The sequence below is a fragment of the Lissotriton helveticus genome, chromosome 7 (assembly GCF_964261635.1).
Source record: "Lissotriton helveticus chromosome 7, aLisHel1.1, whole genome shotgun sequence".
Taxonomy (NCBI): domain Eukaryota; kingdom Metazoa; phylum Chordata; class Amphibia; order Caudata; family Salamandridae; genus Lissotriton; species Lissotriton helveticus.
This window is the reverse complement of record NC_136068.1, coordinates 76324383-76341856: the sequence shown is the minus strand read 5'-3', so window position 1 is coordinate 76341856 and position 17474 is coordinate 76324383. Positions and strand designations below refer to the sequence as shown.

The following is a 17474-nucleotide window of genomic DNA, read 5'->3' as shown; positions in this document are numbered from 1 at the left end:
CTGTTGAGAAAAGGCTGTGATCAACAGACACATTGATTTCCACCTCAGGACTAGTTCCTGTCTCTGTTTGTCTACCCACAGGTTCTAGCTATTGTGCCCAGTCAGATTCAGAAAAAGAACGTTTTCTTTCATGATGTTGGCTTGCTCCTGTATGTTTTAGTAATTGCCTTTTATTGCACCATCCTTTGCCTACAATCAATGCAGTGCCCCTACTGACTTTACCAACCTGTACATACATGGAAATTTTGGATTCACCTTTCCTGACTCTGATTGGGCACTTAGTCAACACCCAGTCTCCGACCATTAAATTCACACCTGACAAGGTGTCTTCTGTCAAAATCGTGTAATTTAAGCTTTCCTTCAAAATCACATTATAAGCAACATTTTCCTTGTTTGACACCACCTTGTTGTTCTTGTGTACCTTTTCTTTCAGCCATAATGTAAATAAAGATGTGTGTACTTCTCTACCTCTTAACAAAGGAAAAGGAGTCACACCTGTTGTACAATGTGGTGACCTAATGTAATTCCACACTTTTTGTTTGGTGAACTCACCTATATCTATACCTGATGCCATGGAAGTTTGCATTCCTTCTTTTATGATCTTATTTCCACGTTTAATTAGACCATTAGATGTTGGTGAGTAAAGAGCTACCTTCAAGTGTTTAACCCCTTACATGCGCCCGTCGGCCAACGGCCGTCACGACCACTACCTCAGTAGTGCTGCGCACGTCCGTAGCCCGACGCAGCCCCGCCCACTCCGTAAAAAACCGCGGCGGAATTGCCACCGCGGTTAAGTGGTTAATTTCCTGGTGTGACAAAAACCTACATATTCGTTCTGAGACTAAATGAGTACCACTGTCAGTAATGACAGTGATCCTTCTAGTAAGAATATCTGTTCGAGAAACTTAACGGCTGCATCCGTATTAGGTGACTGAACAAATGAGTGATACATCCACTTAGAAAAATAATCAACTGCGAGTATCAAATATCTCAAACCTCCAGGTAAAGCAGAATAAGGTCCAGAAAAATCTAAACAAAGTTTTTCCTATGCTGCTTCGGGAAAGGGGGCAGGATGCAAAGACGTATGCATATTCTTCCAGTGTTTATCCGAAACTGAACACTCTGGACACTTGTCTATAATGGGTCTTACTTGGTTAGCTGTAGCAGGCCACCAATAGTGTTGCTTCATTTTCATGTATGTTTTAGTAGTACCCAAATGTCTCTGATGTGCTTTATAAATGATGGTATTACGTAATTTTGTGGGTGGAAAAAAACAATTCCCTCTTGGGCTTATGCCATTAAGAACAGATAAGTCCTCGTCAACTTGGGAGAATATTTTTAATTCACCATTTACACACCTACTTTCAGGCCAACCATGTTACAATATGCTCAATGGCTTTGATCAATGTTTGATCATTCACATAAGCCTTTGTCCAGTCTCTTTCACTCACCACTGGCTCATATTCACTCACTGCATCCACAAGAGCAACGCATTCAACATCATCAACAAGACATTCATCCTCACCGTCTTCTAATGGCAATCAAGAATAACAGTCTGCACGGAAATTCTTTCCGCCCGGAATGTGTTTGATCACGAAACTGTACTCCTGTACCTTGGACACTAGTCTGGTAAGTCTGGTTGACATGTTGCTCCGATTGCAACTGTTGAAAATGTGTGCTAATTGTTTATGATCAGTGTGCAGCTCAACTTTGCTTCCCCACATACAAGTGCCTCATGCTCAGTGGTGCTATACTGACATTCATATTGCTTCAGAGATCTTGATGTGATACCTACAATTTGTTTTTTACCTGTAAACTTCTGACCTAATATAGCACCTAACCTCAAATACTTACAGAGGAACAACTTTCCTAAAAAGCATGCCAAGCTGGCGCTGTCACAAACAAGTTTTTGAAATCAGCAAAAGCACTTTCCAAATCATTGGACCATACAAACCTTTGACCTTTCCTGAGCAACACTCTTAGGGCCAGATGTAGGTAAGTTCCATTTACCGATTCTAAAATACCGAATTTTACCAATGCGGTATTTCAGAATCGGTAAATGGTATGTAGGTAAGTATTCGGTAAATATTACCGAATCGATAATATTCGGTATTACCGATTCGGTATTTACCGATTGGGTCATTCCCATTCATTCCTATGGGCCTGGAGGCCCATAGGAATGAATGGGAAGCCATTCAGTAATACCGATTCGGTATATACCGAATCGGTAATAGGGGGAACATTTTCAAGGGTGGCAGGGTGTCACATTGACACCCTGTTGCACCCCTGAATACGATGATGAAGCATGACACCAAGGGGCCTGTTGGTGTGTGAGGGGTATTCTACACAACACTGTGTGCTCCCCACCACTGTAGGGACCACTACCACCACTAGAGTGGATTCCACTTTGTTTATGTAAATTGCCTGGGGAGATCGAATCCACTTTACCTCTCCCTCCCTCCTTTGTTAAAAGACCCCTGAATAGTGCATGGGTGCACATGTGGCACACATACAGGCCCTAAGGGCATGTATGTCTGCCACATGGCACTTTTAAAAAAGCAAATAATTGCTTTTCTAAAGGTATTCGGTATGGTGGTAAATAACGAATCCTTAAATGCAAAATGCACTCACTTGAGTGCTCCCTACATTAACGATTCGGTAATTTACCGAATCGGTATTTTAAGAATTCTGTCATTTACCGATTCCTTAAATTACCGTTCGGTAAATTACTGTATCCTTAAACCTGCCTCCTACATCTCAAACCCTAAATACCAGTCGGTAACGGCGAAATTCAGTAATTATGGCTGTTACAGACCAGTATTGGGCTACCTACATCTGGCCCTTAGTTATTTACCTGTTTGAGCATAGCCTCGCACAAAACATGCATAATAATAAGCTAAGCCCAGGAACAAATGTAGATCATCTTTATCAACTGGTGCTTTGGCTTCCTTAATTTCCCTGATGAGGGAAAACTTGGGTTTTATAACAGAACAAGATATAGTGTGACCTAAATACTGAAGCTCATTGCTGGCATACTTACACTTGTCAAATCTGATTGTCATGCCCCTACGTATTGGAATAGCCAAAGCTTTCTTCAATATTTTGTTGTGCTCCTCCAAACTCAATGCTAAGACTAAAATATCGTCCTGATATGCCTGCACCCCAGTGATTCCCCCAAATAGACTGACGATTAGTCTCTGAAAGAGGCTTGTAGCTGATGTTAAGCCAAATGGTAGCCTAAGATACCTGAAGGCACCATACAGTGTCACAAAAGTTGTAAGTTCTTGAAAATAAGTGGTTAAGGCAACCTGGTGAAAGGCCGACCTTAAATTTATAATGGAAAGCCACTTCGCACTTTCAAGGTTAGCCAACAATTCATGTATCTTGAGCAGTGGGTGGCAGTCCATCACAATATTCCGGGAAACATCCTTTACAATGAAACTTTTTCCACGCAGTACCTTTACAACGCAGGAATTACAATGCAAGTTGTTACAACTGGAGGGCGCTGTAGGATAGGTAATAGTTTAATTTACTATCCAAAACCTTCCCTACTATCCACGGGGACTGGAGTTGGAATAGTAAATTAATCTATTCACTATCCAGCGCCCCCCAACGCAAGTCGTTGTAACAACTTGCGTTGTAAAACCTGCGTTGTAAAGGCATGCGTGGAAAAAGCATGCGTTGTTACGACATACATCCCAATATTCCTATTGATGGCATATAAGTCAGCACCCAATCTACTTTCTTCAGGTTTGGCTGTGCTACTCAAATGGGTGCCACCCATTGTGATGAGTCAGTCAGTTGAATAAAGTCTTTTGAGCACAAATCCTCAAGCTTATTTTTCAGTTCCTCCCTAACATTTAATGGAACAGACCAAAGCTTGTGCGCTACAACATGTGCTTGTGGTATTAATTTAATGCGATGTTCATCCATGTACATACCAATTTGTTCATGAAACAGTGCTTTAAATTCAGACAATATTTCCTCAACTGTCTCATTGATGCAACCCACACAGGCTACTGTTATTTCTATGACAACTACTGGGTTGTCAGACCCTGGAACTAAATCTAGCTAGGTCTTGCCAGCCAATTATGTTTTTCCCTTTTGTATTGACCATACGTAACAACTGTTCCACGCCTGACAATGATACGACGTAGACTCAGCGTGCAGGACCTTAAACAAAATGAATGACCTCTCAATATCTTAACTAGGTTGATAACTTCCAATAGTGTAGGGTTCCTGCAACTTAATAATCTTTCCTGGATTTTTCTTGGCACACATTTAAATATGAACTGGTCTCGAATGTATGTGTCTAAATTTGGACCAAATTCACAACTTGCAGCTAAAACTCTGAGAGAGGATACATATTCCTCCACATTTTTCTCGGTTTGTTGCTTGCATTAAAAAAAGGATGCAGATTTCTTCTTATAGGGGAGGGTTGGCATCGGTTAGGGATGTAGGAGTTGAATATGGCCTAAACAATACGGCTATGTAACTTTTCAAATTAGAATTGTAGATGGTACTCGTAAGTTCTTTTCACTGGTTAAGGTTGAAAAACAATAAAATGATAGTTCAAAAAAGAGTAGGGAAATAAGGGAACACTGAAAATTGGAATCTACACAAGGGACCTTCGATAGCCACCGAAAAGAATGGATCAGCGAATAAAGACCATGTAAGAGGGAAATAGAGAACTACTGAGTGATGACAAAGGAGGGATTACACTTGGATCTTGTGCAATGACCAGAGAGGAGAGTGAAAGAGTGAAGCTTTGAAGAGTGAAAGAGTGAAGCTTTGAACAGTGTGACCAGAGGGAAGAGAAAGGGTGGGAAATGAATAACAACCGTAGAGACAAAAGAAAGAGTGAAACATTAAACAACAACTAGAACAGAGGAAAAATGAAAACATTGAAACGTAAACATAAAAAAGAAGGCAAAAAACCCTTACCAATAACCACGGTGGAAGGAAAGAGTGGAATATGAACAAGAAAACATCGAAGTAAGACAGAGATGAACATCGAACATAGACCATTGAGAAAGGAACCGGGGAAAACTGAAAGCTGGCAACAGGGAAGAAGGTACTTGAGGAATTACCATTTGGGAGAGCTAAAGAAAGTAACACTAAAATACGAGCCTGGAAGAGTTCAAGAGGGGAATATTACAACAAACATGGAGTAGGGAATCACTGAGCAATGGATGAGGTGGAGAAAGAGGTAAACAACCACAGAGAGGTAGTACATAGGAGAACACTGGCTGATAACACTACAGATAAGGGAAATAGGGACTCATTGGCAAATAAACCACAAAGAAAACAAATAAGTAACATTCAAAGATAACTGGCAAGGGAGAAAGAAAGCTGGCAAGATGCTTTTTTTGCTCTTGTGAAAGGTTCTTCCAAACATACAGTGACTACAATTTAGGACAATGTTAAAGGAATAATGATGAACCAGTGAGAATACTTTACTTTTAGAAATGGAGTGACTGAATACCAAAACATTTGACATATTCTTATGCACATCCCTTCAGCCGAAGGAATTTAACAATGGTGATGTGTGACACCTTCTTAAAAAGGACCAAAGTGTTTATCAAAACTCTTGGATCCAAGTTCTCTTTTTATATAATTTGGGAACCTTTGTGTATATATGTTGGCATAATAAAGAATGCTTGATGTGTTATACTGTCTATTGTACACCCTGGCCCCAATGAAGAAACATAACATTAACACTCCTTATAGAGAACAAGAGGTTTGGAGGGAGGGGATGGATGCCAAAATAGATGGAGAGCTGGGAGGAAATGTAGTTCAAGAGAAAACACAAAAGCCATGAAGAAAAAAACATTAATATTCCCTCAATACATTCTGCTCACCCTCTCAGAAAGGTCCCATTTCTTCTACTTAGGTACTCACTTTAAATATGGTGCCATGCTCTGGTAGGAACGGTAGACTGGCCTCCTTCGCATCTCACGGCAAAACTTTGTCCTCACATTGTATTGTTTGAGGTGCTTGAGGTCCACTTTGTAGACATTGCCATTGACCTCAAAGTAATCGTTCAACACTCTTTGCTTGTACGCCTTGTTCAGTTGCACCGAGATGGACTGTGGACACAAAGGAGAAAAGACTGAGGTAAGTGGGGAGTAGGTGTGGATGGAGAAGATATGGAGGTCACAGGTGGACCCGGAGGCCATGTGGCTATTTTGACCATATCCATGAGTACATACTACACTACATGAGCACACGCGTGTCGTGTTAGTAAAACATATAATAAACATGTAAGAAGTTCATTTTCCATTTAAGTTGGTCAGGTTCTGCAGACATTAAGTCAGACAACATCAGACGTACGTTCTTGTCACCTAGGAGACAGCGGCCTCATTTAGATGACGATGGTAGCAAGGCATCTGACAGTAACTGGAAAATGTACGCCTCCCCTTCTTTCAGTTTCCCTGCCTCATTTAGAGTTTGAAAAGCAATATTTCCCCTCCCAGTGGCAGACCTGTCACTTGCTCTGCCATAGGGAAAAACCTTGTGACTGAGGCAAGCTGGAACATATCATGTTGGGCACCATTCCTGCCAGCATCCAACTGGTCCACAGTGTGAACAATTGCATCTGGGGAAAAAGCCCAGAAACATTCCCATATGCTGAGCACCAGCTACCAGTGCATGGTGGGCACAAGTGAAGTAAACCCCAGACCAGCAGATGCGTACAGCTCAGTTTCCGCCTTAAATGCAGTGCTTAATTTGTAAAAAACAAAATCACTAGTTGCCGGGGGATGAGACATTGCTCAGGACCCCCTGCTGCTTGCACTACCAACTGAACCTGCCACCGCTGCCAAATTCCAGTAAAATGCTCCATACAAGGCATCACATTTCTACAGATGTGACAGTTTGGACAATTACAGGCCACCCAAAACTGCAATATGGACCCAGTGCACTAGAATTTTTTTTAATGTATATTTGTTAAACTGATGTGCTCTGCTCAAAAATAGACAGCTCCACCATGTGGTGGAGTGTCATAAATAAGTGCTGGTACTGAGTACCAGTAAACACTGGCACAAATTAAGCACTACTCAAATTCCACGCCAGCACTCTGAGCTCACATTGTGCATCATCAGTCCTACCTTTGGCAGTTTCAGGGGGGTGGGTGCCACCTGGCAGTTCTGTATAATATTGAACATTTAAGTTGTTTATGACTCCTTCGGCTTTGATTGAAGACTCTAATCTTTAAGAGGCTTGTAAACATGACCTCTTGCAGTGTAGGGAGGGACAGCTGGAGATGAATGGACAGAGAGCATGATGGAGGGAAAGATGGAGAGAAGAATGAATGTAGAGAAGGGTGGGAAGGGGGATGGGATGGATTAGAGAAGTATGAACATTGAGGATAAATAGATGGACAGAAAAGATACAAAGTGATGGATAGGAGAAAAGAAGGAATGTGAAAAAGAAAGATTGATGTGGAAAAGGAAGGATGGAGAGAAAGATGGATGACAAGACAGAAGGACAGGTGCTAGATGGCCAGGGAAGGAAAAAAAGACAAAAAAGGTAGGAGAGAAAGAAGATGAATGTAAAGAAAGAAAGATGGACAGAAAGAAGTGTTGATTCATGGAAGAGGCAGAAAGAAGGGTGGATGGATGATTTGAAAAAGTGCATAAAACAAGGAAAGAAGTACAAAAAACTGAATGAAGAGTGTAGACAATGAATTTATTTATTATTTCATGTTTCTGTCTACTTCCTTGGTATCACGTTCAACAGTTCAAGAGGAAGACAGAGGGATAGACACACCAGGCTCAAGATAGCACACTAGGCTTGTTTTAACACACATGTAGCAATATTCTTTAAAACCCTCCTGGACACAGGCGGTGCCACTAACATTTCCGAGGACCACTCACAAGGGCATAAAGCCTTTGTAAATGAAATGGTCTCATTAACTTTAAAACTTTCTGCTAGGTCCCACTTTTGATGCAGAGTCAAGCAGCCTAGTTTTCTTTTTATACAAGAACTTGACTGCACCTTTGGAGGCGATAGGTAACACTGAGGAGGGGATCAGAGGCAGCTCTTTCATGCACAGGGCCCCAGCTTCCGTCTGTTTTACCTCCTCGTAGTCCTTCCAGAAGCCCGGCCCCTTCCAGTAGAACCGCCACTGGGCTGGGAAGTAGGGGTTGACCCTGGGGGAGCCGCTGTTGCGGAGTCGCCGGATGCGGTCATACTTCCCAAGACAAAGCCTTAGCGTCTTTAGGTTCACCTCGCACGATAAGCCATCGCTGTGGAAGAAAATGGAGACCAGACATCAGTGAGAGTGTCAGAGACGTCATCCGTCACAGACAGATCTTCAGCACAATCCAAGCGACAATCCTGAGCTAATGAACACCGTCTCCTACAAGGAGGGGAACATAAAAGCTGTGGGCTCCGCCATAGTCTAGCACGACTATAGCCAGCGTGCCGACACCCTACAGTGACCGCCACTCCCAGAGCTCCCACACCACCCCCACATGCCACGCTCCCTCACTGATAGGGCGCCATAGAATTTTCAACATCCAGCACTGCTACACCATCCCTCACGACAAGCATGTCCGCACCCTACACTACCTTCCACTGCAAGCACTGATACTCACTCACTCCTGTTCCATCCCTCACAGCCAGGGCTCCTGCACTCTCCCCAGCTGCCAGCGGTCCTACTCTGTCCTCCACAGCCAATGCTCAAAAGCCATTATCACAGCCAGGATCCTACACCATTCCTCACTGCAATCATGCCGGCACCCCACCATCCCTTCCACAGCCACTGATATTTATGTTTTTTAAAATAAGGCTGCTACTACTTTTAGACTTACTGCACTTGGCACTTTCATCAGGGACTTCATTGCCTGCCCGTACCCCGGTCCGTCACGGCAAATGCTGATTGAACGGAGGGTGATTTTGGGGCCTTTACCTTTCGATACACTTTCGGGGACATTGCTACTTCCGGGTGGTGAGCGGGCTAGTTGCTCCCGCTGCTCACTCTACATAAACCAATGCCAGAACGGACGTGCCAAAGTTAAGCCTGTCTGCGCCCGTCCACGCCTGGCTCGGGCCCAGGGCCAGAACCACTGCATTTTTGCCGAACAGGTCACCTGGCAGAACTTACACTCGCAACAAGCTATATAGGCTCAAGGGTACACCAGGATGTCCACTCCTAGACATGCAGACTGAGACCAAGCGGTGCAAGCATTGTATGCTGACGTTTAGTCATACCAAAATTAACGCGCTACAACTAAGGTGTTCCCCCCTAGTTAAGAAGGCCACTAAGGTCATTAAGGCGATGCTACTTAATACACAATCTTTAGTGAAATATAACACGGAGGTGGCGGAATAGATTGAGTCACACACACTGGACCTGGCATTCATAACGGAGACTTGGGCAGATAGAGCCTCGGAAGTGGACATCGCGCTAGCACTCCCAGTAGGCTATTCCGTTACTCGAGCAGACAGAACATGGAAGAGGGGAGGAGGGCTGGTGATTATTTTCAGAGAAGAGCTGCATGTAAGGGGATCCGCAGCAGGTAGTTCCCATGATTGCGAATTTATGTCCTTTCAGGTCTCACCTGACAGTAATCTTACCCTAAAACGTCTATTACTTTATAGACCACCAAGGGCGCAGACTCCTCTTTTGGATACAATTAGCCCTATCTTACAATTCAGCTTTGTTGGCCCTGATTTTACGATTCTAGGGGATTTTAATCATCACATAGAAAAACTAGCTGACAACAATATGACCTTACTGGTTGATGCTATGGCCAGTTTCGGTCTAGATTATATTGTCAAACAGGATACACATGTGGCCGGCCATACTCCAACCTTAAAATTGATTAAATAATACCTGTTCCTTGGTCAGACCACAAAGCTATCTTGTTCTCTGTAACTATAGAGCCGGGGCAGCAAACTCGTACAAAAGAGCATAGGCTAGTCACCTATCAGGACTGGGCCAATATTGACGCCCCTACGCTACAGGAATTATTAGCTAGGACTAAACCGGAATAAGTGCCAAACAGCAATGTGGATAGGTTCTGTTCATGGGTTAAGTCAGCGGTCAATATTGCAGCCCCTACAAAAAGCTTTGTTTGTAGGAGGAAAAATCGGTCAGAACCATGGTTCACGGAAAAACTTAGGACACAAAAACAAATCTGTAGAAGGGCCGAAAGGAAATGGAGAACTAACTATGACCAAGACAGGAAAAGGGAATATGCACAAACACTGGCAGAACACAAAAAAATGCTTATAGGGCAAAAAAGCAATTATTACACACAAAAAATAAGTGAGGCCAAGAACTCTTGCAAGGAGCTTTTCGCCACAATAAAAAAACTAGCGAATCCTCCTGTTGTAAAACAAATGGAAAGTAGCACAGAACTCTGTAATACTCTCGAACAGTTCTTTGTAGATAAAGTTACATCAGTTTATGAATCTTTTAAAAAGTAATAATTATGCAAGCAATTTCAATATTCAAACATTTCTACGCCCAAAACTGGGTTCTGCTTCTTACCTCCCTCAGCAGAACAAATCAGCCTGGCTGTAAAGAACATTAGGTTCGGGGGTCCAATGGACCCTTGTCCACCTAAAGTGATGCACATAATCTCAGAAATACTTAGCCAACAACTAACTCTTGTGTTCACTGAGATAAATCAGTAAAGTAATTTCCCAGACACATGGAAAACAGTATCAGTGCTCCAACTTTTAAAAACAGCCAATCTGGATCCAAAACGACTTAGCAGCTACCGGCCAATATCCAGAATTCAGTTCCCAGCCAAAGTTTATGAAAAATTGCTTAATAACCAATTGACAGAATTTATACCATCTAAAGACTTTTTAAACCAATCACAATAAGGTTGCAGGGAAGAGCACCGAACAGAAACTGCACGGGTTATGGCAGCAGAGGGACTCAGGAGTATATTAGACGCAGGAGGGAAGGCCGCCCTGATTCTATTGGTTCTTTCAGCGGCCTTCGACACTGTGAACCTTGAGATACTCTGTGCTCGTCCAGCAGAATTGGGGCTTCAAGACTCTGCACTCACGTTGATGCCCTTTTCGAAGAGACAGATCCTTCTCGGTCAAAATGGGAGATTTTACATCCAAATCCTTTAAATCTCCTTGTGGAGTGCCTCAGGGTTCCTCCCTGAGCCCCACGCTTTTTTATGTTTATGTTGCTCCTCTGGCAGAGATTATCAGGCAGTGTGGGTTTCTTCCGGTATCGTATGCTGAAGACACCCAAATAGTGGTGTCAGTTGCAGGCAATATGGAGGAAACAGCCAAGCGATTTAATGACTGCATGACGCAGCAAAACTGCCTGAAGTTAAACGGTGATAAAACCAAGGTTATGTTGTTGGGATCAAAGACAGACTTTTGGTCTCCCAATTGGTGGCCGGCCAGTTTGGGCGTCTGCCCAAAACCAGTGGGCAAGATAAAAAATCTAGGAGTCATATTAGATAATAAACTGACTTCTGACGCCCATATAAACAACCTCTCTTCGGCCATCTGTTAGATTTAGAAGAGTCTGCCTATTCATTCCCCTCGAATCACACAAAACGTTGATCACAGCATTGGCCCTGTCCAGTCTAGATTATGGCAACGCCTTGTATGCAGGGATCAAAGCCGAACATCTCTCAAAACTCCAGCGCCTACAGAATGCTGCTGCAAGGCTGATCCTCGACATTCCCAGATCTGAGCCAGTTGGACATATATTGAGAGCCCTCCATTGGCTACCTATGGAAAAAAGGATCATGTTCAAATCACTGTGCCTGGCCGTTAAAGCCTTGTTCTTGAGATCACACCTGAAATGGTATGTGCCGACCAGAAGTTTGAGATCATCCCACACAAAACTTCCACAAGTCCCTAAGTTTAAGCAGGTGAGATGGGGAGGGAGAAGCTTTTTGTTGCGGACTGCCAAAAACTGGAAACTGGAATCTCCTCCCGATCGCGTGGCTTTGCACCTGTTAAGGCAGCACACGACTCTTTCCCAGGAATCCACTGTGCATCGGACCCAGCGCCAAAACGCCTTTGAGCAATTGCGCACTTTATACATTTCTAATCAAATCAAAATCAAATCAGTGCTCCCAAGTAGAGCTGGGCAGAATTTGCGGAATCGCGTTACGCAAAACTCCACGAAACGGTAAAAAATCTCCGCGAACACGCAGAAATTCCGCGAGCATGCGGAATTGCTTGTTCGCGATGCTTTTTTACTGTTCCCAATCGCTGTTTGCATGCTCGGAGGGAAATATCTCGCGAACATGCATTTTGTGAACGCGAACAAGCAAAATATTTCGCGAAGTTGCTGAACGCAGAATTTTGGGCAATTTCGCATTCTCCGCAGAACGCGAAATTACCCAAATTCCACAAATTCCATAGCCGGAACGGAATTTGCCGCCCAGGCCTCGGCAGAGGGACTGGTCCGAGAAAATTGCCAGCGCTGCTTTGGGTTGCCAGTCTGGTCATGCTTTATGGTCACTCCTACATTGTCCCTCACAGGCAAAATACTCACTCCATACACTCTCTTCTTTTAGCAAACTCTCAACACCATCCCTCAAAGCCAGAACTATGATGCAGTCACCCCTCTCACCTGCCTTCAAGAAGCATATCTGGATTTCTACTTAAACCTGTAAAGGAAAGTCAAGACATTCCAGGTCTATGGCTGTATCTGTAATAGGAGTAAATATATTGTGCTCATAAATACAGTAGACCGACGCCCATACTACTGCAACTGAATTTACACACATTGCTCCTGCCACAAAAGGGCATGAGCACTGTACCCTAATTAGTCTGAGGACCTCAAATAGCTGAGTAAGTAGAAACTTTCAACTAGGAAAGATAAACTCTTGACAAGTTGCACAGTGGTACGTGTGACTCATATCCACACTTGACCGGTCATTGACTCCTCTCACCATCAGAGGCAGCGGCACCTCCCCCCCCCAAGCAGGTGGGAGGTCCATCCCTAAGGTGTGCTACCCTTAAAGGCCAACCCAACTCTGGCCTTTACCTGCAGTTCCTACACAGAAATGATGAGACACCTAATATATCTTAGTATCATTGTAATAGGTTTTCATTGACATTTCTTCCAGAGAGAAAAACACAAGTGCAAAACTCACATTACAAAAATAAGTGTGGATAAATCACATACTAAAATCTATGGGCCCTATTCACAAAAGTAATCTGAGACAAAATCTTAACTTTACGACTTGCGGTATTCACAAAAGACATTTAGGAGTAGTAAAGTTAGAAAAGTTAGAAATCCTAACTTTACTACTCCTAAACTAAGACAAAATCCTAACTTTACGACTTTCGGTATTCACAAAAGGCATTTGAGTAGTAAAGTTAGGATTTTGTCTCAGATTACTTTTGTGAATCGGGCCCTGCATGGCCAACCCAAACATTGTTGGGATTACAGCATACTAAAACCATTAATACATATTTTGGGACTGGAAGAAAAAATTGCACATAGCTGAAGGAATCACTTTTGAATGAGATGGAGTCAATGAGATGTAAATGGATAAACATAACTTTTCAATAAGGGAGGAATAGGTGTAAGGGGGAGAAGAAGAAGAGGAAGAAGGGGAAATATCAGCTCTTCATCATCTGAGTGAGATTAGAACCAACTTTTTCTAACAAAGATCGGAAGAATTACTCTCAAGGAGAAATGGACATTGGGTGCATAAGGAATATGCGGCCTAAGAGAAAAATTATCATTCTGTTGACTTTTCTGGAAATGGCTTTAAAAAGGAGTACCCCGTGCCTGGGAAGAAGTCTGATTGAATCACAGGGAATTACCAACTTTACGTGTGGGATTTTGCATGTTTCCCAACATCCATCTGCAAAGGAAATTACATTGCTGGTTTCCAGTCAAAACTGCCTTCAAAAGGAGAAGTTAAGCAAGAAGACTAATTTCCCAACATCCATCTGCCCAGGAAAGGACATCACTGGATGTACTGCCAAAACTGTCTGTATTTTATGGCGGCTGCAGTGCAAACTTACTGTTGGTGCACTAAGAGCAAAACCCATCTGCGCCCACCGCCAGGACCCCTGGCCCTCCTAAAAACCCACCTCCCCTGCATCACTTCTCCACCCCAAACCTTCATGCCCTGAACCCCAGTCGCATCTCTCAGAACTGTTGCTGCACCTCATCACCCAACATTAATGGTACATTCTTTGGGCCATCTGCCATGTCACATGCACCCTTTGGCATCTATCTCACTCTCCAATTCACTTCACACACCCAACACACAAAACCACACATACTGACCCCCACTACACCACATTACTACCTGCCTGCATACTGCTCCACATTTGTTCTCTCACTAAACACGCAACCAAAATTTGGGATAAGATACACAACCAATCCTTGGACCTGCTCTTCCTGACCACAATCTGTCTGACTCCATTTTCGGCTCCAGTCATTGGTGCTGCAATACCCTCCAACGATACAAGGTCGCAAGACAGGACAGAACAAACAGCCCTGAAGGAGGGAATCAGTATCATCTTCAAAGCATCCATCCAATGCTCCAGCACTTTAGAAAGCACAACCAGCAACGTGGAATACTTGACCTACAAACTCCTCATCACTTCCAAGTACTCCTTCAGCAGTACTTGGATACCCTGATCCTCCACTCCATCACCTTGACCTCAACTACTACCTGGAGGACCTCACTGATGCTAACACGATCAACCTCTTCGAGTACCTGTCCAACTTTGGACTCACCCAGCGAGTGGAAGGCCCCACACATGCTACCTAACAGCTTCAGTAATTTCACAGTAGAAAAGCCCATACCGATCACCTAGGCAAACCACACCCTCATCAACTTTGGGATACTCATCCCATGCACCTGCAGAAACAGAGTCTCCAAATCGTGATGGGACTGGTGCAAGACCTCAAAGCATCCTTATCTTCTGAAGTCCTACACCACATGACTCGACACAAAAACCACACCAAATCCATCTCATACTTCAACGCCTGGATCACAGACTGTGCAGACACTCTGGTTCCTCTCATAGACAACAAATTCACGAGAACCAGACCATTAGCCAGCTGGTAAACTGAAGAGCTCAGGCTCACCAAACGCCACTGCAAGCAACTTGAACGCAGACGGAGATAAAGTCTGGTCAACACAGACAAGGGCACCTACAAATCCACCCTCAGATGCTACTATCAGCAAATCAGAGCCACCAAATATCTGCACTCATGGACCACATGGAAAGCAGCCCCAACAACAGCAAGGAAATACTCACCATAGTTAATGACTTTACCTCTCTGGCAGCTAGCTCCACCAGCATAACCCCCTCTCAGAACATCTGCTGCCAGCTGTCCCTATTATTCAGTAATAAGATCACCTGCATCTACGACAACTTCCAGTGCCAACTCGACCCTTCCACCGTTGCTGCCCTCCTGCCCATCTCAACCAATAACCAGAGAACCAGCCAACCCCATGGCCCATCATGGCCACTCAACAAACCGCAGTGATCCTGCAGTCCATACACTCCGTACCACCCTCGGACCCTGTCCTCGCCACTTCTTCAAAGGAATGGACCCCATCAGGGTAGGTCTGATGACGATCCTTAACAACTCAATCATTGCAGCCACCTACCCGGAGACCTGGAAACATGCTACAGTACTCCCCTTCCTCAAGAAACCCTCAGCAGATCTGAAGACTCTAGCCAACTACCGGCCTATCTCTCTATTACTCTACCCTAAAGAAGTCATAGGAAAGATGATAAGGAAACACTTTGCCACTCACTTCCAAAAACAGCCACCTCCATGATACCACTCAATTCGAATTCAGGCCCAACCACAGCACAGACCACTTGTTTCCTCGAAGAATGACATCCCGATGATCCTCGACAGAAAAGACACCGTGGCCCTCATCCGACTGGACCTTTCTGCAGCCTTTGACACTGTTTCCCACTTCATCCTCATCTACAGGAAGCCAGCATCCAGGGACCTTTCCAGACAGGCCGGACCAAGTCAGCCACCTTCACCTCAGAGGCCATAAACCTCATTTGTGGAATTCCACAAGGATTCTCACTCAAACCCACCCTGTTCAACGCCTACATGACTCTACTCCCGAGCACCATCCGGGTCCATGAGTCATCATCATATCCTATGGTGACACCCAGCTCACACTTTCCCTGTTCGACAATAAGCCACACATCCAAACCAATTGTTTTGCCTGCATGGCCCAAGTCGCAAGATGGATGAAAACCAGCCTCCCCATGTTTAACACAAACTCGAAGGAAGTAGTAATCTTTGACAAAGACAATTTGCTGTTCCGTTTTAATCTGATGAAATACTTGCCACCTTTCACTCTGTGTTGTCATAGATAATTGGATCTAGTACATGTGTTACAGTGCGTCCTGTGGTTCTAAGAGTTCAGTCTGAGTCTTCTACCATACAACCTGTTGGCAAACAGGGTTTTCTTCCTTTCTATCATCTGCACCCCCTTTTCCCTGGTCCCGGGTTCCCTTCCTTGTCTTGGAGTTACTATACAGGTGGTGGTTTAACCTAAAAGGGGAAAAGTGGGTGTGATATGTGCACATTACAGTGCTTTGATCTTATGTATTCCCCTTTTTAGGTCTCCTGGCGTTTAACAGCGCGTCAGCGCTGTGTCCGCCAGGAGATCTTTTGTCAGTGACTATGCTTCCCAGGAGACAGGGCTGGCCGCGCGCATTGCCTCTTCAAGGAGGCTATTTGAGCGGGGCACGCGCTCGCGAACGCGCTCAGCTGCTGTCTCCCGGGAAGCTCTTTCACCAAACACGCATGCGCATACACAGACGCATACACAGACACACACACACACACACACACAAGCGCCCATGCACGCACGCACCCACACATACAGAGAACCTACCCCCGCTGTCGCATACACACACGCGTGCACACACACACCCACAAGTGCACCGAGCGCCCCCCCGCCCCCACTTACCGCCACTCCGGACTTCAGCCGCCACCGCTCCTCTCCTGGGCAGGCACTCCGTGGGCGCGGCTTCCAGCAGGAAACGGAAGTCCCGCCCCACGGTAGTTTTCCTCACGCGCACACGACCAGCTGGGGAGTACAGGAGCAGGTTCGCTGAGATGAAGTGCTGGCTGGGCGGCCAATTTCTGCTGGTGGTAGGTCATGACATTTAGAATAAAAAAATCATCTAAAGAAAGTAGCACACTAACAGTTATAAGGTGGCCGCACTATCGGCTTTTTATCCTGTCAACTTCCACGTTCGATCGGGATAACGGCTACAGCTGGAGCAGAAGGAAAGGTAAATATACCCATCCAAAATGGATTCTACTCAGTTGCCGCATTGAAAGTGTACCCCCGGAACGAACACCTGTTGCCCGTCTTCACTTTCTATACCCTCAGCACCTCCTATTCTTTTCATGGCCGATTTCGTCTCACGTTTGGGGTCCTCAAAGTGTGGCAGACCGTTGTGTTTCATGGCCGCCCGCCTCCGCTGGGCCATTTAGTTGTTGTTAGATGTCGCCT

The 17474-nt window shown here is 44.6% G+C and overlaps 1 protein-coding gene across 1 annotated transcript in view; it reads right to left on the bottom strand.

Moving 5' to 3' along the window:
• Positions 1 to 17474, bottom strand: part of LOC144766622 (protein mono-ADP-ribosyltransferase TIPARP-like) — a 53522-nt gene that overhangs the window by 19351 nt on the left and 16697 nt on the right. The window contains exons 3-4 of the mRNA XM_078650407.1: positions 8081 to 8249; positions 5902 to 6089 (exon numbers count right to left, since the gene is read on the bottom strand). Coding sequence (XP_078506533.1) covers positions 5902 to 6089; positions 8081 to 8249 — 357 coding nt within the window. The remainder of the gene's footprint in view (positions 1 to 5901; positions 6090 to 8080; positions 8250 to 17474) is intronic.